Below are 19,265 nucleotides of genomic sequence, written 5' to 3'. Positions count from 1 at the left end.
CTCACAATGGAACCTATTTTCTTAAAGGATGTAACGGTATATTACACCCTGTGAACACAACATTTGGGTACTTGGACAAGTATCATAGCAGTGGGTTTGTTCAAAGTCCAAACTATCCCTCAAATTATGACAACAATCTGGTCTGCCGCTGGCTTATACGAGTTGCCCCTGGTTACCGAATACACTTGACAGTAAAGAAAGAGGACGTCGATCATGAAGCTCATGCAGGTGGACTGGGCGACGAACTGCGCGTGGAGGACGAAACGTCAGACAAGAGTTCTAGCGATTTCTCGGCGCCTTGGTCATTTTTGTCAAAAGGATCTCTTGTACGTTTGGTGTTCGTGACTGACTCAGCGAACACTGGAAAAGGATTTTATCTCCGCTATGAAAGAGGTTGGTGGAATTTTTTTCGTGGTTGGAAAATTTAGCTGTTTTTCTTTGGCGTGCTTGATATAGTGAGGAACACGGTGGTTAAGGGGATTACAACCGATCTCTGGACCGTGAGGACCTGGTTCGAGTCCTGGTGTAATCATTGTGTTGTGTCCTCAGGCACAGAGACACTTAACACTCGCTAAACACACGCTCGTGTAGACGCGCCAATAACGAGTGCGTGCGCGCTGGCAAGGTGAGGTAGCAATTCTCCCGGCATAATCGCTTCCTGCTACAACAATCGTGAAAAGCTCGGCTTTGAACGGGTCACGTCACTCTTATTCCTAGCCTTAGCTTTGCCAATACATGAAATAGAAACGGCAGAGGATACTTTTGCGTCTGTGTAAACTTTGCGCGATCTTTTTGCTCTTGTGTCACTTTGTGTCATGTTCTGTATGTATTCTTGTCGTAATTGTCGCTTGTATAGGATTATAATTTGTATTGTTTCCGATAAAAACCTGCACGGCCACGCCGACAACTCTAGGCTTTGTCCGTAATTCCGCACTGCTGGTCTTGCATGTGTCTTGCAATGAAATGCTCACAGTTAACATTTGCTCAAGACAATAGCGTCACGCACATGCACTCGGATAATTTGAAACTGGTTGGCTTTTGTTGTTGTTGTTAAGGTTTTATTCAAATTCAAATTAATAATAAAATTTCAAACAAAAATTAAACCATACTCCTGTTAACACTAACAAATAGCTATATCAAAAGATAAACGATTCTGCGCATATATACTTAAAACTTCTGTTTCACACTTGGTTGAGCTGGGTTATGTTTCTCAAGAGTTCTCGTTTGATAAAGAGTGGTTAATTTTGCAAAGGCATAGTATGGTAATTTTGAAATATCCAGCACAAGATTCTGTATCTATGTGTGCTGATATACGTTTTTCTGTTCCCTTGCTCATTTGATCATCATCAAATAAACTAGATTCTTGATTAAAATCTTCACTGAAATTGCGGTGAGATAATTTCCTAGAGACCTCTCTTAAAATTGTCTGCTGTGAATGACATGAACAACCTAGGTAGTTATACTTGTAAATATAAGACTCATAGCGACATCCATTTTCATCACTTGTCTGCGATGTGAAATGTCAGAAAGTCAGCTAGTGCCTTAAAATTCCCTTTAAATGCTAACCTCGCATCGTCGATCTCACCGCCAGATTCGTCGAAGCTCCTAAACTCTGTGCTGTTTTTATCTCAACCATCTTTCGACACAAGTTAGCAAATGCGTTTCTGGTGCATCAAGTCAAAAAATATTGGTAAAAGTCGTAGGAAAGAAAATCCGAAAAACGAATTAAAAACTTAAAAAATAAAAGTCTTTGTTAACGTTTTTGCAGAGTGTTATTAGGTACGCGATGAGATTCCGTGAGAAATGAGTTTTAGAAAACATGAAATTTTCACCTAAGTTTTCCTCATGAGGTTTCCCAGCACGCTTCGACTTCTTACGCTAGATGCAGTTTTCATGAAAAAATATTAAAGCTGAGCATACACGAGCTAATTGCAGACTAAAATGCGTTAGCTAATCATAGGTTTCTACGCGTAATCTCTCAACCTTCCTAACTTGTGAAGATACTGTCTCTGTATAGTTCAGTCCTCTTGCTTGCACCACTTCATTTTGTTTCATCATTAGTCGAAAAATACATGGTCCTGTTTTGCAAGATTTGATTAAGTTTCCCGTTTTTAACACATTTGTTCACGTTTAGTTAATATTAGTGATGAGAGCGTGACTACGCACATGCCGCCAACGACCAGCCAGACGACCTCGACAGGTAAAAAAATGTCCCTTTTTTCTGCATGCTTTTCGCCGTGCATGATGGGGAATCACACCCAGAAGTTGTAGGCGCAGCCAATGTAGACGGAGAAAATTCAGGTTTCGTTTACACGTGTTCATTTGCTTTTGTAAACGCGAACAAAATTCGTTCGTTCACAGGATTCCTAGGAAGATCTCGTTATGGAAATTTAATCTACCTGTCCTCCCCTCTTTTTACATTACCCAACTAACCATAACATTAAACAAATTATTGGTAATTAATTCTTAACCAGTTTTGTTAAGTGAACTCTCGTGACAAAACATATTCGTAAGCTGAAGGCTTCTTAAACAGTATCTGTCGGAAGTGAATCTTGCCTTCCGCTAATTTTTACTAACAATCTTGCCGTAATATCTACGTACAGCCATATTAATCCAGCCGTCCTCAAACACACCGATAGTTTTAACATCTACAGTCCAGACGACGAACTCTACTGACAGAGGTATAACATTTTAATTGACTCAATAATCAAATGATAAAGCGAAAAAAAAACTGAGTGTCACTTTGATTAGTCATAATTAACATCGATTTAGCCCCAATTGCTAGAGACTCGATGGATGTATGGTCAATCTTTAAAACTGATTGTTAGGTTAACAAGGAAACGCTTTAAATGTGTGTCTTTAAAGTCAATTTGAGATGAGGGTGGCAGTAAAAGTAAATCCCCGTATCGGGCTGTTAATTATTACATCATATAAGGCTCCATGTAACGTTATCCGCATATTATTTAAAAAATTATTAAAAGAAAAATGATAACAAAATTATGTTGATCACAACGGTGACAGTGTTCTTTTATTTTGAGGATATAATTCTTTCTGTATAATTGCTCAGATGATAACCATAACTACATTTTCTTGAATTGTTTCTCCAATAACACCAAAACATCGTGTAGTGATCATATTTAAAATTACTGCTTCAGTATTATAGCCACCTCGCGCAAAGAGATCGGTCGATACCTACCACCAAGTCTCGACCAATCAGTGAGCAGGCATTTCTTAAACCATCTTAGCAATTATACTAAAAAAATTGATAAATATGAAAGCATCGGTCTTAACTATAAAACAATTTGTTTGCTTTGTTTCGCATCAATTGCTTAACGTTACGAACAGGAACGATTCATCAGACAGACAAAACCATGACAACATTCAACAACGTCTTGCCAACCTCCACCATTCTGACGTCATCTACATTGATTAACCTCAAACCAACATCCGCTAAAGGTAATGTTAATGATTACCTTTTGCTTCATAGTTTTCTACTCTGATATCATTAGTAAGATATGTCTAAAACAAGTCTAAAATCTTGGTGCACACGAGCCAATTTTTACCTGACTCTTTGGTTAGTTTGCGTAAAATTTGTTGAATCACAAATGTTGGGCGTTTAGCTTAGGTTGGAACTGGCTGACCCGGTTGATTTGCATAATAATGAATACGGCTTTTTCAAGATTTTTCCGTATTTTTTTTCCGATTATAATTTTTTTTTTAATGAAAACCTTGTCAGAAAAGGAGATAATCCATAAATCACCTAAACATAAGACAACGTGTGTTGGGAAACGTTCCGATTGACATCCGATTGACATCCGATTGACTCAAACTTACTTACTGAAGCAGTCTAATATTAATTAAATGTTTAACCAGGCAAGAACCTCCTCCATCTATTACTATGTAGTGCGCGTTGTCCCGCTTCTGTTTGTTGCTTGTACCGTGCTCTTCTTTTTGTTAACTACGTTTTTAGCGTTGTTTTGCTATCGTAGTGATTTCTGCTAGTCTGAATGTGGGCCAATTAATTTTAATTTTACTAAGCCTGTAGGTATTTGAAAATCTGAATATGCCTCAGTTTTTTGGTTGTATTATGTTACAGTTGCACAACTTCTTCAGCGTACAAAACACGCTTCCTTCTATCTAAGACGTGAAACAAAGAATTGCCATTAAAATACATACACCCATACGAAAACTCGTTTCAAAACCCTTAGTCTGTTCAGAGATCTTCTTTTCTCACACTTTTCTAGAGTACGAACGAAACAAGAGCCGCTGAGGATTTGACGAACGAGAACGCAGGGGTTGGGGAGCTGGGAGAAAGACTATGCCCCATTCTGCATTTGTTCTTGTGCCCTGCGACTAAAAATGACTACAAGTGCTTCTTAATACTTTGAGCCTTTGTGACATTTTGAAGCTCAGCTATCTGAAGTCTTGTTTGTTTTTCTGTTCCTTAGTTCCTCTAACTGAAACAGAGCCGCCTGCGACACGTGAAGAGAACACTCTAGAGAAGCAAAAAGGTTGTTAGTTGTTTTTTTCCTTTTTAATTGACATTTGCGACATTTCATGCGGAAGCTCAATTACACCAGGTCTTTCCTCAAACGCATGTAAAAGCATACATAGAAAAACGGAATATTTGAGAATTAACTTTTGTTACATTTTATTCTGTGTATTTTCGGTACCACCTTTATTTTTTCTTAATTCGCCCGTAGCAGCTTCCCTTTGGCACAAAAAAGGTGCACATTAGCCTTGAATGCAATCTGATCCTCATCTTCTTGGAACGAAGGTTTCTCAACAGAGAAAATTTCCGCCAGTAATAAGTGCATATTATCTTTTCCTCAAAGGGCATGGTAGCGAATCCTGCAACCTGATTGGTTCTTAGTGCGATCCAGATTTTCCTCTCTCTGCCCACGGGCACGGTAACGCTTTGGAAAGTCGCCGAGTACATCCTTAGCTTCGTTATTGTTTTTAAGCAAATCAAGCTGATTAATAACTTAAGACCTCGGCACAGTTTTACCCAATACGGACCGATCTAGGCTGGTGAATAACAGATATATTTCGCACTAATGGGAATCTACTTTTTGTACATGAACATGATTTATCATTTCCGTCAATCCAGAAATTCTTAATTCTATCCCTTTGTTTCAGACTCTCGCCAGGATGCCATGAGTGGCGGCACCATTGCTTCCATCGTTGTTCCCGTTTTGCTGGTGATCTTAGGGGTGATTATTATCATACTGATACTGGTTCGTTTAAAAAAGAAGAAGAGACAAAATCAAGGAGGTAAGGAGAGGACAAGTGTGTACTGTGAGTGCCATACTGTGAGTGCCATACTGTGAGTGCCATACTGTGAGTGCCATACTGTGAGTGCCATACTGTGAGTGTCATACTGTTAGTGCCATACTGTGAGGCCGGTGTGCATTTTATTTTGATTAGCTAACCAAGGTCGTGTTTATTGAGAGAAACCTTTGAAAATGGAACAGTTCCAGATTGGATCACTTATTATTTTACAAAAGAACACTTCACCAACCGTTTCCGCTCAAAACGTGGTAACTTCTGAAAGTTGGAAATAGTTATCAGAAACCTTGTCCGCGTTCTCAGGTTGAAGGAGGATATAACAGCGGTCAGTTTTCGTGATCTCTGACCATCGAAAAACTTGGCGTATTAGCTATTCTGTGGATTTGAAGGCGATATAAATATCCTAAACCGTTGATGTCTAGTGAATCATACGAGCAAGAGTTACTTGAATTTTTTTTTTTTTTGGCAACGAGATTTGATACCAACAGCGGTCAAAAGTCGGACACGCGCAAGGAGATCAATTTTGGCCGGCGACGCGCCAATTTCTCGGGGAAAATTGTCAAGGAAAACATTGAGTAACAACCGCTGTCTTAGCAATCTGCAAAAGGAATCAAAACAAGGGAAACGGAAAACTCGAGACTTTTCAAACACAAAGCTTATTTAAGTACGGGTATCTTGTTGATTTACCGGTCTCTTTTGAGTTTTATCAAAAATGGTTCTCCGCTTTTAAAACACCGTGACTCTCTGGCTTGTGTAGTTGTTAGTAACTTGTATGAGACTACTTCGTTTTAAGAGACTTAAAGCACTACACCCGGTCAGTACGTGCGTAGACGTTTTATCGTTGTGTACTCCACGTGCGGGAAATAAGAGCTCTCGCTACTTAAAATTTTTTAACCATCTCTATCGCCTAAACAAAGAAAGATCTATTTAAACTCGATAACTAGAATGCGTAATAAAGAGAATGAGCCCAAAAAACCTAGAGCGGTTGATCTCGATAGAATACGATTTTTTCCCCTCATGTATGTGCCTTTTTCCTTGTCAAACCACCCCCAATTTCCAGTGTGGGTTTTTCGAATATTAGTATCTATGACATGGCGTTCAAATATCCCACTAATATGCTCTGGGGAGAGCAGGCGTCGTCTCTAGCGATTTTAGCAGCCATATGGCGTGCCTTTAGAAAACAGTTTTGGTCACGAATTGTCCATAAATCTTCACTGGTTTTTTCCCTCTGATCTTGGTTTCTTTTATTCTATCTGTAAAATAACTTTTTTTACTTTTTATCGATGCATCTGGTAGAAAAATGACGATTTTGTTTCATTTCTTTTCATTTCAAGTTCGTCACGGGTTTTGTAACGAATCGTACGGCGATGGGGAATCAATCCGCATGCAGACGTCCCCGAGAACACGAGAAACCTCCCAAGCAGTAACTGCCAATCAGAACCAAACTCCAGCACTCGCCTTACCTGCCCAGGAACCCACTGCTTACTTTACAGGTAAGGGTTCTATTTTGCCCGGTTTATATAAGATTGAGAGCGCGGTTTGTCAATTTAACACTTTGACGTGACCAAAAGGAGCGCGATGTATCGCCGACATGTTAGAAATGTCTCGGAGAGACAAAGCGCATTTGTCGTTTTCATTAATTTTTTTTTTCATTTTTTGCGCACGTCCCGACCGCGGCGGCCCGTGTTCAATTCCCAATCCTAAATCTTACTTCTCATGTAGCTTGAGTTCCTTAATTGTTGTATTCCTCCTTTAAGTTTCTGCCCGATGCTCAAGTTTTGCACCCCCAAAATAAAAGTTGACAAACATACATACCTAAGCAGAGACAAAATTCCATATTCCAAGTGTGTTTCTAAGCTTTGGTCTTGTCTCTCTCTACAGCTGCACCTCCTCCATACAGTCAAACAGCTTCCGGGGACTATTTCGTACCTTTCGCTGCTCCTTACGGAGGAGGAATAGCCCCAGTAGGAATCGAGAACCCCGGTTACGCTCAGCTGTACTCAGCTCCTCCTGCTTACGAGGCCTCCGTACGGCAGGCAGCCAACTCTACAACAGCAACGGGAATTGGGTCGGTGACAAGTCTGAGGGAGGCCGCAAAAGATGATGGGTAGGTTTACAGGTCATGTTTGCATAATACCATAGACAGATAATTGTTCAAGATGTTCGATAGTGAAAGGTGATTGATTCAGTTGTCACAAGTCTGCATCCCTGAGAGAAATTGAACCCGATACAGCCAGATTGAGCTTTTTGACGAGATTGGTTATTTACTGAATCCATGTATGACCTGCCATTGCCAGCCAATTTCATTAATAATTTTGGAAACTTCTTGCCTGACGAAAGAAAGAGAATACGATTTTGTTACCTTTGGGCGTTATATTTTACAGCTACTTGGGATGCTCTTTTATGCAAACTGACATCTTTTTATCACTGGGCATTCAACTTATTTCATTCACATGTATGATTTTGGAACATTCACGGTCACTGATTCATCACTTCAGGGTTTATTGCTAAACATCACAATGACCAGTCCCCAGTTGGCTTGTTAACTGAGTTGATAGAGCACTGCACCGATATCGCAGAGGTCATGGGTTCAAATCCCGTACGGGCCTGAATTTGTTTTAGGCCTTATTTTCACTACAGCTCAAGTAGTGTTCATTACTTCGAAGATCGTTTTTATATTCATTTTTTAAACCCTAATTCACTTGTGTGATTTTCGTATATTCACAGTCACAGAACATTAAAATTTCAAGCAGCTGGCCCTCTATCCACGACAACAAACCCTTGGCTCGACATGTGTCTCCCCATCCTACCCCACCTTGTAAATTAGCTTGTTCCAGGCGTTCAGTCTCTAAAACGAAGCGCGAGAGTAATCGGCGCTATAGTAGCGAAGGAGTGATAAACGTGAGAGGTTGGGTCGGGTCGCGTAAAGAACGTGCTTTGCCGCTACTATCACGCCGTTTGCTATTTGCACTTGCTGAACACTTTCAACAGCTTTATTGGAAGCAAATTCTTCAACAGCTCATGGATCGTCTTAACAAAGAGCAAACTCCGTATTTAGGCTGGTCAAATCTAATCAAAATTAACAATTTCCATACCTAGTACACAACACAAGATTTATATCGTAAACCAAAATAATTTAAGGCAGTTATCACTTTTGATTTGTCCAGAACTGGACAGAGGAAAACAGCCGCGTGTCTTTTAAGAATTTTCGTTCACAGCCCCTGATTCGCTGGCCTGATACTCCTCCACTGTTCCATAGCTAGTTTTAAGTATAGTTGAAATTGTTTCTATCTTGCAGAGCCCCAGTGTTAAATGGTCTTGCTGCTCCTGGTAAGCTATTCAGACAAATTAGAGCAAGCTAGTTTCGAAATTTGTCCTCGTTTTATGACATAGTGGCCGTCTTAAAATTATCTACTCTAAATTCTCCAAACTCTATTTGGAGACTTTAAGAATGAGCTTATTTTTGTCTCGCGAATACGGATTCCATTTTACTTTGTGCTCCAACAGAAAATGGATAGAAAATTTGTATCGCACCGTCCAGCCTCTGTTTTGTCCATTAAATCTTTCACAAGGTTTCATCACCGTTTCCGTTGTGTTTCACTTTGACTCTCTTCTGCTGGCCAAATAGCGTTCTAACCTTTGAATACGTAAAGGTTTCGCAAGATGTCTTTGTTTTTGGTTATTATTAATTACACTTTGTGGATATCTTCTAGGCGCAGTTTATGCTCCGCTTTCCAGATCAGTCCTTCCTCCCATACGGGGCACTCAACCGACAGGTGATCCTGTAAAGAAACAGGCTCCCGAAGAGGAAGAAGCCGGTTAGTTGGATACAGCTACAGAAGGCTTTATTGTAGACCTTTCTTTTTTTTTTTCACTTTTTTTTGAGTGATGCCTAGTTCATTTATTAATTTAATCTCTTGCATTTATTATCTCTTAGGCCCCCTGCCTGAAAAACCTCCGCTGACCGTTGAACATCTTCCTGAGCCGTCGGCTCCCCCCAGGCCTCCATCGGCTACCTCCCAAGTCCGGCTAGTGAGTCCTGCGTCTCCACCGGAAGCGGCAATCGAATTTGACACCGAAGTACCCTTCGAATTCCTTTGTCCAATCACAAATAAGATCATGTCAGATCCCGTAAAAGCATCTGATGGTTACAATTACGAGCGCAAAGCTATTCGTCGTTGGTTCCGAAAGAAGCGAAGTAGTCCGATGACTAACGAGACCTTGACGGATTTTGAAGTTCGGTCCAACGCTGAGCTACGAAGCCAAATCGAACGTTTTGTGGCAAATCATTCTGTTGTGTGACACTGTGTTGAGTTTTAGCTTGCAGAATAGGCGGGTTGAGTGTATATAGAGTTTTTCTCAGTCGGCCTTTTTTTTTTTTTTTTTTAATTTTGCTCAAGGTTTGTTTAGTCATAAATTTGTGTCCAACGCACGCTGACCGGTCAGCGTTGAATATTCAGATTGGTCCTCCCGATCGATTAGATAAAAGATTACGTACTCCTTAACAGCCTTCATTGCCTTTCAGTGGCTGGTAACCTCATAATAACCGTCACAAAGTGAACGTCAGTGTATATTTGGATAGCGTGGTGAAGACTACTGAAAACAATCGCAAATTGAAAACATTTTTTTCGCTTCAGTTTCCGAAACGGCCCGTCTCGGTAGATGAAGAATGCCACAGAGACATGCATTATCCGCTCAGCATAGTCGCTTTCTTAAAATAAGATATAAATACGCACTCAAAACTCCATTGCTCTATTGACGCTAAATAAGTAAATAAAGTTTTTTCTCGTATTTGTTGTTTATGAATACAGTGTATATGTGTTCGTCATGAATATTTTCTCTTGTGTTACTGAAAGAGGCCAATAGCTGTTTGGTCCCCAGTTTTATAGGATATAAAACAGAGTAGTTATTTGGTGGACTGGGGAAGAGCAAGCTTTGTAAGATGAATGGCGTGTTGATAATCTAAAGGCCGTTGGAATCTCGGCAAAATGTCTTTATTGATAAATGAATGGTAGGTTGTTGCTAGTGGTAACAATTATTCACGAGACTCACCTGAGCAAGCAGTCTGTTTTGGGACGTCATGAGAAACGACTGAGAAAAATATGTGCTCTATTTCATTGGTATCTTAATATTAGAATGATCTTAAGAATGACTTCGAGTTTTGGTAGCATTTCCTAATCTTGTCAACGTGTATTAATTTATTTTTCCGAATGAGCCATAGCCTACAGTTGTGTAAAGTTGTGTAGAGTTTAGAAATGAAGTGTTTTAGAATATTTGTGAAGAAACTTTAAGTTTTACGCGTGTTTCGTTTCATTTGTTTGGCCTAAAGGCATTTTGTAACAAGCTATATATAAGAAATATCTTGCCTGTGTAATTTTATAAAAGATTTCTTAAAATGACTCTCAATAGTTGCTTGTGGTTTTAACGTCCTGGGTGCTATGTTGGTGAAACTGAGAAGCTTATTTTCACAAGGAGAAACATTCTCATTTTTTAAGGCCTATTTTGCGTAAGACCGAAGGGATCCCTTGACCACACCAGGCCCCAAACGCATTAATGCGTTTTCAAAAGTGTCTGTCTTCGTATCAAACATATGAAATATCATGTCTTCAATCTCATTAGCATTTTTGTTCTGCTCTCAACTTTTATTTTGATACGCTTTTGTCTGTGGTTCGTACTGCATCGCCCAAATATGCAGGTGGAAGCGAATGTACATGTATGTGGCACATATTTCGTAGCTGGTTTTTAAAAGCCTCCGTTTTCACTTGAAAATACAAGAAACGGAGCGGTTGAAAAAAGATGCGCTCAACTTTAAAAACCATTTTGCGAATGTCTCCGTTTTCGCAGACAGACGTCTCGGCGTGAATGACAGGTAAAACGTATCAAAAAGTGTGAATTTTCGATCGAAGACCCATTAGCATGGATTGGGCTTCAAGCAGTACTCAGGCGATCGGAACAATTCGATGGCAAACCAGGCTAAATGATTATCAGAGATTCGAAAGATCAAGCAAATCACAATTGCCCGGATGGAACTGAGTGTATGCATAACACTAGTTTCGATTTCCCTAATGATACAAGGGATACGATATTTCATTAATGCACTCTTTAGACAGCTACATTGTAAACATTTTTACAAGTTGGCCAAAGCATTTCAATTTCTGAAGAGCGATTAATGAAACACACTGAGGAACTTTATTAAACTGGCCTTGCACTGATCTGCCTCGATCGCGCGTATCTGAATAGCTTAAGGTTCAACTGAAACGAAATATTCGAGCATTTTCTAAATTATTTGTAGACTACTTGCTAGGAACACACAAAGTAGAGCCAGAAAGCACTTTTCTGGTAGTATAAGAAACAAAAGCAAAAAATTGCACGAATTGCCGGTGACTTTCATGATTTATTATCACTTGTGGTTGTTTGAAAGGTTTTAGAATTTGACGGCGCGTAGAATTGAAATAGCTTTTAAAACAACGCTTATCTCTACTGACAAACCACGAGGTGTCCTCGCACTCAACCAACCAATTCCTCGGACCTGTGTCAGGGATGAAAATGAAAAGTTTGTTGACTCATAATGTAAATTTACGTTATTTTCGAAAGAAAGACAAAGTGGGGGAAAAGACCTGAATTTTATTGTTTACATTTGTAATGAATAAAGGAAGACAAGCGCTGACAATGTCGTCTTGTTCGCTGTCATAAATTAATAATCATCTTACAGAACTGCTTAATTTTCGAAATTTACCTCCATAGCGTAAGATCGCACCAAATACTTAATGACAGATTTATTTTGCCATCAGAGAGCAAAAAAAAATCACAAACTTTATGGCTAATCAATACCAATGATAAAAACTTTCCAATCTTGATATTTCAACTTTGGGTAAAAAAAAGTTTTTAGAATCGAATCGTAGTTTAAGTGTTTCATCGCTGTTTTAACAAGAACTTAGTAGACATTTCCCCGCTCTGCTAAAAAAAATCGGTTATAACTATCAGCATTTCATTGTGTACAATCAAACTTTGGCAGTTTCAGTGTTTATATCAATGCTCAGGCAAGAATTTATACCACAAAATTTTGCCGCCGTCTTCGACAAATCGACAGTAGCTGTCAGTATTCCACAATGCTTTCCAAAAGGGGGTGCCATCATAGGCATAATACCGTCCAAGTATCGGCTTAATGGCTTCGGTGGCCTCCGCCATATGATAGTGAGGCATGTAAGAAAACAGATGGTGAGCTACATGGCAGTCCGTGAGGTGATGGAACACATAGTTCAGGATTCCATAATCTCGGTCGATTGTGCACAGCGCCCCCTTAAGCCAAGTCCACTCCTCGCCGGCGTAGTGCGGTACTCTGACATCGGAGTGCTGCAGGTAGGTGACTATCACTAACCACATGTTAACATTCATAAGGGGTACCACGTACAGACACACCAACCACCCGAATGAGTAGACATGGGCGCCGAGATAGAACAGGATACCAATCCACACAAGCAAGGCCACATCGCTCACGATCACGTCCCAGAAATCACCAGGAGAGAAAATGGGAGCGTAAGGGTTGAAATGATTCGGTCGCAGCCGATATTCTTTATAAGGTCTGCCACGAGCATGAAAAAACAAATATGCCGGCCAACCAATTGTTAGGTACTTAACAATGTGAAGAACCCTGAAGAAGATATTTGGAAATTCTAATTCGTTCTCCGACTTCAGAAAGCTTCTTGTGTTAGGGACGAATGCTTGGTCGCCGTCCATTCGATTGGTATTCCGGTGATGCTTTGCGTGCGATATACGCCATGAATGATATGGGACAAAAAGTGCAGTGTGTAGAATTAGCCCGACGATATCACAGATTCGCTTGCTGTTACAGAACGAGTAGTGACCGCATTCGTGCGCAATAATCCACACGCTGAATCCAACGCAACCCTGGCAAAGCCAATAAAGCGGCCAGAATACGGCGTGAACGTAAACCGGCAAAGATGCGTTAAACACCCAGAACGCTGCCGCATACAGCACGAAAACGCCGGTCAAATCGAGGAGTAAATATAAACTCGAAGTAAGGAGAGATCGCTCGAAGCAATGTGGCGGTACAGCATCTTTTAAATCTTTCAGCGTAAAAGGAGGATTTTCTGTCGGCATTCTTGCTCCATCGAGACACGTTTCGGATCCAGTGCTTTCCTTGGCCGTCGAATCATCCTTGGTTCGTCTTCTGGCCGAAGTTTCCATCTTGACGCCTGAAAGAATCGCAGTCAGCTTAGAATTGGATAAAAAAGAATTGCGCGTTTCAGACCACTCGGTTATTAATGAGCCTAAGTCAAAAAAAGGGTCGCAGTGTGATTGATTGTTGTGTATGTTTGTTTGTCACGCGTGGTATGTTTTTGCCGCGCGAACGAATGAATGCCGTGGAAAAGTTCAAACGAGAGTTAATAACCTAAATTATTTACCGTACACCTGTTTTGGAATTAATAAATAAATCAGCGTAAATGGCGGGTGGTTATTTCGTTTCAACCACAAAATAAAGCGCCAAAATCAGTCCTGTTTATGAAATTATCTGCTATGGTAATGGTTCGATTTGACCCAATCGCTTCAGTTTATCAAACTCTAAAGAGCTACACTTAATCGAACAATTGTCGAAAATTGAGCGACGCTTAGACTTCAATCGGCGCATTAATCGGTTTGTATTTAATAATTACTTACCAATTTTTCATCTAAGAAAAGGAATTTCTTTTCGGCATTGTGATGAACAATGCCGAAAACTGGCTTTCTCTTTGGCCGTTGCTAAGAGACGATTGTGACGTACCGGTTTCACCGTGCGCGGTTTTTTTGTTCAAAACAGTTTGGTGCTAGCAATTCATTTCGACCTTCGCTGAATATGCCAAATGGTGACAAAGTTTACGTCAACGTAAATTAATAACCTTTCTAAGCAATTAACTTTCCTTCGGCATTGTTTGTATCTAGGCACGCTACTAAATTATTGCTGATGTCCAGCGCTGCTTTGACTGCGGTTTCACGGCTTTTTTTCCCTGACAAATTATTTTTGTCAAGTTTCCAAATTTTCGACAGCGTTTATTGTGCTGCCAATTCGAAAATATCTTGAGTAATTAGTAGAAGCCCGATTTACCAAATTGCAAAACAATGCGCGGAGCAAATTATCGTCTAGAAGAGTTAACATATCTACAAAAAACAAAACAATTATATCAGAGAAGCATCACAGAAACATTCTAACCGTTTGTGCGACAGAAATTGCCAATTACTGCGCCAAATATTAACTGTACACACTGCTGACCCATAATATTCTAAGCTTAATTCGACGACAACGCACTTCAAGCGACCGCGGGCGTCTTGAATACTATTTGGCTCTTCCCGCAAATTTCACGTGTTTGATAATCTTATATGTTTTTCTTTTTCATTTCACTGCTATATATTTTATCCTGATTGTCATTAAAAATAATCAATAAGGATTGTCCAAATCTCTTTTGGTTATCAACAACGAGGAGATAGGGACATATACAGTTGTGAAAATTTTGTCGAGGTTTTAAAAAACATCTTTCCATGAATCTGTCGCTTCGTTTAATGATATTATCAGTTCTGATCCTTTTTCTCACAATATCTGATCGTCAATTCTCTATTCTAGATTTTCTACACTTCCTTGATAAGTGAAGAATCTGGTATGTAGCTAAATAAAGTTTAAATCATCCGGCTGATAAGCATGTTCTTGCCAGGGTGCTGAAATGTGAGTCTTGATATTGTGGCGACGGGACGTTATAAACATCTCTCTTTTGGACTAAAGGTTTGAACACCAGTTTTGTCTCTGTTCGTTACTTTTAAATGTATCTGACTGTACCATCAATGCTGTCTTTTCTTTTACATTTTTATGTTTTTGTATTGTTTTGTTTTTTTTTTCAACATCTACGCAAACAAAAATTAAATTACTGTTATCCCATTTAAGGTTAAAACTGGGCGACCTCGTTTTAGCAGAGGTTTTGAGCTTATAACAAAAATTAATGTTCAAATTATTATAAAGTTAGCAGTAACAACCCTTCCCGACAAAAACGGTCATGGGAACCGAGTTGGCCGAATATTTAGCCAGCTGGGCTTCCAATGACAAGGTCAGGGTCACTGTATTGTGTTGCAAGGCAACTCTGACATAACCAGTCCCTTTCGCCGGGAACATAGGCACAGACGTTTTTGAGACGCGGACGGTAAGAGGAAGAACCGTGATAAGCTTTGTCTTGCCTGCTACTCTCATGTACAATCACTAGATGAGGAACTCAACTGTTAGCCGTAAAGACATCACCTATTGAGGCCCACGGCGAGTGGAATTGTTTGAAACGAGCACTATAAAGACGAAATTCCATACAGAGTTAAAGAAAAGAAAACATCCACAAATGCGTCTATGACATCCGAGAAAAGCTGTTCATATAACAAAGATATTAAGTAAACAACTTGGCAAACCAAATTTGAAAGATGAGTACCAACAATTCCCGACAATTTTTGTATAAGAAGCAAATGATTTACACTGAGTTTTTTTTTTTTTAATTTAAAACTTTCTTCTAGGAAACATTTTCGCGTTTACTAGAAAATGCTTTTTGTCATTGCTTAATATCTATTTTTCTGCACCATGATAACTGACATAGTAAATGTACAGACGGACTCAAGGGGAAAAGGATATACCGAATATGCAATTTCTAATTAAATTTCCTGTTAGTGCTAGGTAACATTCAAATAATGTCAATGTGTTTCTATGTATTAGGCTGTGCCTAAAATTTACGTGCGCATAAATATATTTTTGTTTCCGTTGGTCATGGAGACGAAAATTTAAAGACGCGTTTTTGAAGTTAGACAATACCTTTCACTTTTTTTCTTGGATCTTGTGCGTCCTAAATCGCGCTTGGATCAAATTACTAGCTACGGGTACTATGTTATAGCAAGGATGGCCAACTATCATTGAAAAAAAGCTTTTGATTACAAATAGTTGAAAATGTGCCACGAATCTCAATAAAAAGTGCTTGATATTCATCCCACGCTCGTGACAAATGGAAAATTGTTTTTTTTAATACCTGCAGATGTTTTAAATAGTCTGCAGGTTTTTCCCACGTGCGTGGGAAGGTTTTAATGTTTTGTCCCACACCTGAAAGAAATTTTACCACTTTTTTTTCATAATCAGTATTCAGGCTTTGGGTGTTCTCAGTTTTGTTAGACTGTGGTAAACCACCAGTTTTTTTCTCTCCTTTATGGTAATGTTTTTTTTTTCAGATTTGATCGTTCCCCCAAGGTCAAGACCACGTGTCTGTTGTCTGTATTTTTCTTGAGGGTTTCAAGGGGTGAGGTATCTTGTAGAACTTCTTTCAACCTTCCAACCGATTGACGGTTAATACTGAGCTGTTTATTTGAAGGCTTACAGCAAAAATTCATCCTTTTTGACGGTTGAAGGTTAAATTTTGGGCCATTTGATGGCTGATTGTTGAAGCCACTACTCTTTTTTTTCCTTTTATTTTCAGTATCTGCGTCCTTAACCCTCTGACACAACAGTAGGTATGTTGAATGTTTTGGCAATCAATAGCCATGAATATTTGTATTTCATTTTTTGTCTACTTTTGGGGGTACTGCAGAGCCTTTGACATGTGCACGTGTAGGCGAGACATTCAACAATGCCTCTGACAGAATCAGCTTCTACGTTTTCAATGCTTACTAGACTAGTTTTGTTGTGATATAAAAATAATCAATTACTGTCAGAAGGTTTTCGATTTTTACGTGGTCAACTCGACAATCGGTTTCGAGTAACGTGAAGCGCAGAACGATTTCAAACACCACAATTCGTTGCCCAATTTTTTTATATGTCAAAAACCGCCTTAAGAAGACTTGTGCCACACTAATTTTGAGTTAAGAATTGTCGTATGCAACTCGGCGAAGGAAACCGGTTCAAAATCGGTGCGTGTAGCATTATCCCTCGATTTCGTTCAGTATGAATTTATGGATGCTAATCATTCAAGATCTATTGAAGTGAAGAAGTTATGCCTACTAAGTTCTAGTCCGGCTCTAAAGGGTGCTGAACACCTGATAAAAGTTTTCATGACGTTGAGAGGAAAATAAATAAAATTCCCCCAGTTAAGATCGCACAGAAATTAGAAAAAGATGGATAAAAACACCTACCTTTTGCAGATTCTCTCCGATTAAGCTTTCGAGGTACTAGACAAATGTGATGTGTCATACAGAGCAGTATCCAAGGCTCCTTATAGTTCAATTCATATGCTAATTACCTGCCAAAGGCCCCACGCTCCTGTTCAACTAGAATTTACGTAAGCGATACAAAGTTGTTTGGTTTTTTTATTACTATGACTCAAAAGACACTTAGATGATAGACAAATTCGGCTAACGCGCGCTCATTTGTCTCGTGACCTGGATTGAGTAAAACGACAAACACATGTGTTGGTAAGCTATGTAGCTTGACCGAAACAGAAGTAACCATGCTTCCCTATTGTTGCGCCGGAGGATGCTATAATAGTTCTAATCAAAAGGGTCTTTCATGGCATAAATTACCACTAGATCGGCCGACCTTATTGTCTGTCTGGATTACGAAAATGAGACGGGATCCTCGATATTTGAACGTCAACGAGCACACCGAGATATGCGGCGAACACTTTGTGATAGAGGACTACCTGAATCCTTATTCAGTGAAAAAACGACTTAAGGACGGTGCAGTTCCTTCGATTTTTGCGTGGAATAAAGATAAAAATCAGTCTAAGAAAAGACGTTCTGTTATAGAAGAGCTGGAGTCTATAAGAACTGAGGACGATAAAGTAACAGACACTGCATCTGAGGGAGAAGGCGACCCTGTCACAAACAGCTCTGAAAAAGACGTGGGTTTAGTTTCACGAAAAACACAAACATTTGAGGATGACATTAACATTTCGTCAGATGATCATTGGCGAATTCCTTGCTCACATAAATTTTCTGTAGCTCATTTACTTTCGAAATGCACGACGCCTAAGAAGGAGGAAAAGATGTTTACTCACTTTACTGGATTTAATTCTCATGGTGAGTTCATGAACACGTTACAGATTTTATTGCCAAACCTAGATATAAAACTGTTGTTTTACTGGGTTAGAGAAGCAAGAAAAAATACTGTCATTGATTCAGAAACAATGTTTGATGGTGGTTATAACGACCCAGATGATTTTAACGATGAAGAACAAAATGACATTAGTTTAACGCGTCCTGGAGTATACAAACTGCCAGTTGAGGATGAGTACCTTCTTTTGCTAATGAAACTTCGAATGGGTGTAAGCGTCGTTGATCTGGGAAAAAGATTTAATATTGCCGAGTACGGTTAATAATATATTTCTTACCTGGATAAACTACCTGTATGTCACCACAAAGAGATATTATTTTACAAAACGCACCTGCAGAATTCTTGATGAAGTATCCAAATAACACTGCGATTATTGATGCAACTTGTTGTGTATCAGGGTTCGTCATGTACTACTATAGAGTAAAGCGTGCACAGACCAAGTGCTCTACACAACTTCTTTATTAGTTAATTACACACAATGATGTATGAGCATAATCACGTGACTGCGGTCAAGGGCGTGCTAACCAATAGAGTAAAGATTATGTAATAGCTAAGGTATTTATCCAAATAGGAACAAACACTACATTCCCCCACACTTATTTCAAAGGCTTGGTAATCAGTTACTCTAATCAATATGTATTAAATCCTAAACGCTGCGGTGCTTTACGCTGTTGAGTTGGATAGCGTGGTTGAGGTTAAGGTTGCGCTGTCGCGGCTGCGTGCGTATTTTCATCGTTGTTATTTTCGCTACTTTTAGTTTCATTTGGTTTTAGTGTGGCTTTTTCCGCGGTTTCCGCTTGCGGAGGGGTTAGCCGTTGGATGTCAGTGGTATCGTTTGAATGTGTTGCACTAATTTCTGGTTTACTATCTTTGTTGCTTAAATGCTTTTGGTGCATTTGGTCGACATGGCGTTTCTTAAGTT

General features: G+C 39.5%; 2 protein-coding genes across 7 annotated transcripts in view; one reads left to right on the top strand and one right to left on the bottom strand.

The window, feature by feature from the left end:
• LOC131774441 (deleted in malignant brain tumors 1 protein-like) overlaps positions 1-10,688 on the top strand; it is a 33,288-nt gene extending 22,600 nt beyond the window's left edge. For 2 of the 4 annotated variants that reach the window (XM_059090450.2, XM_066163236.1), the window contains 11 exons: positions 28-393; positions 2,135-2,200; positions 2,604-2,681; positions 3,346-3,456; positions 4,449-4,511; positions 5,140-5,274; positions 6,624-6,782; positions 7,171-7,396; positions 8,588-8,619; positions 9,003-9,107; positions 9,227-10,688. In XM_059090450.2, the coding sequence (XP_058946433.2) occupies positions 28-393; positions 2,135-2,200; positions 2,604-2,681; positions 3,346-3,456; positions 4,449-4,511; positions 5,140-5,274; positions 6,624-6,782; positions 7,171-7,396; positions 8,588-8,619; positions 9,003-9,107; positions 9,227-9,591 (1,706 nt within the window). In that variant the 3' untranslated portion in view covers positions 9,592-10,688. The remainder of the gene's footprint in view (positions 1-27; positions 394-2,134; positions 2,201-2,603; positions 2,682-3,345; positions 3,457-4,448; positions 4,512-5,139; positions 5,275-6,623; positions 6,783-7,170; positions 7,397-8,587; positions 8,620-9,002; positions 9,108-9,226) is intronic. The other 2 variants (XM_059090452.2, XM_059090453.2) reach the window with 2 other exon arrangements.
• A 1,213-nt stretch (positions 10,689-11,901) lies between these two features.
• LOC131774460 (uncharacterized) lies at positions 11,902-18,771 on the bottom strand. Of its 3 annotated transcripts, none has more exons than XM_059090480.2 (2): positions 18,675-18,771; positions 11,902-13,505 (listed from the first exon to the last, which is right to left on the bottom strand). In XM_059090480.2, exons 1-2 carry the CDS (start codon positions 18,748-18,750, stop codon positions 12,319-12,321), a joined length of 1,263 nt encoding a protein of 420 aa, XP_058946463.2. In that variant the 5' UTR covers positions 18,751-18,771; the 3' UTR covers positions 11,902-12,318. The 3 variants fall into 3 exon arrangements, with proteins under 3 accessions (XP_058946463.2, XP_058946464.2, XP_058946465.2); XM_059090481.2 differs by lacking the exon at positions 18,675-18,771 and adding an exon at positions 17,425-17,475; XM_059090482.2 differs by lacking the exon at positions 18,675-18,771 and adding an exon at positions 13,969-14,074.
• Positions 18,772-19,265: the final 494 nt, after the last annotated feature.

Source organism: Pocillopora verrucosa, chromosome 3, assembly GCF_036669915.1.
Source record: "Pocillopora verrucosa isolate sample1 chromosome 3, ASM3666991v2, whole genome shotgun sequence".
Taxonomy (NCBI): domain Eukaryota; kingdom Metazoa; phylum Cnidaria; class Anthozoa; order Scleractinia; family Pocilloporidae; genus Pocillopora; species Pocillopora verrucosa.
The sequence above is the reverse complement of the archived record's forward strand: the minus strand, read 5'-3'. Positions and strand labels throughout refer to the sequence as shown.

Coding starts and splice junctions, on each gene's coding strand:
- LOC131774460 (XM_059090480.2), bottom strand. CDS start 18,750: ATGACGAACCCTGATACACAACAAGTTGCATCAATAATCGCAGTGTTA. Junction 13,506..18,674: donor CTTCATCAAGAATTCTGCAG/GTGCGTTTTGTA, acceptor CGATTCTTTCAG/GCGTCAAGATGGAAACTTCG.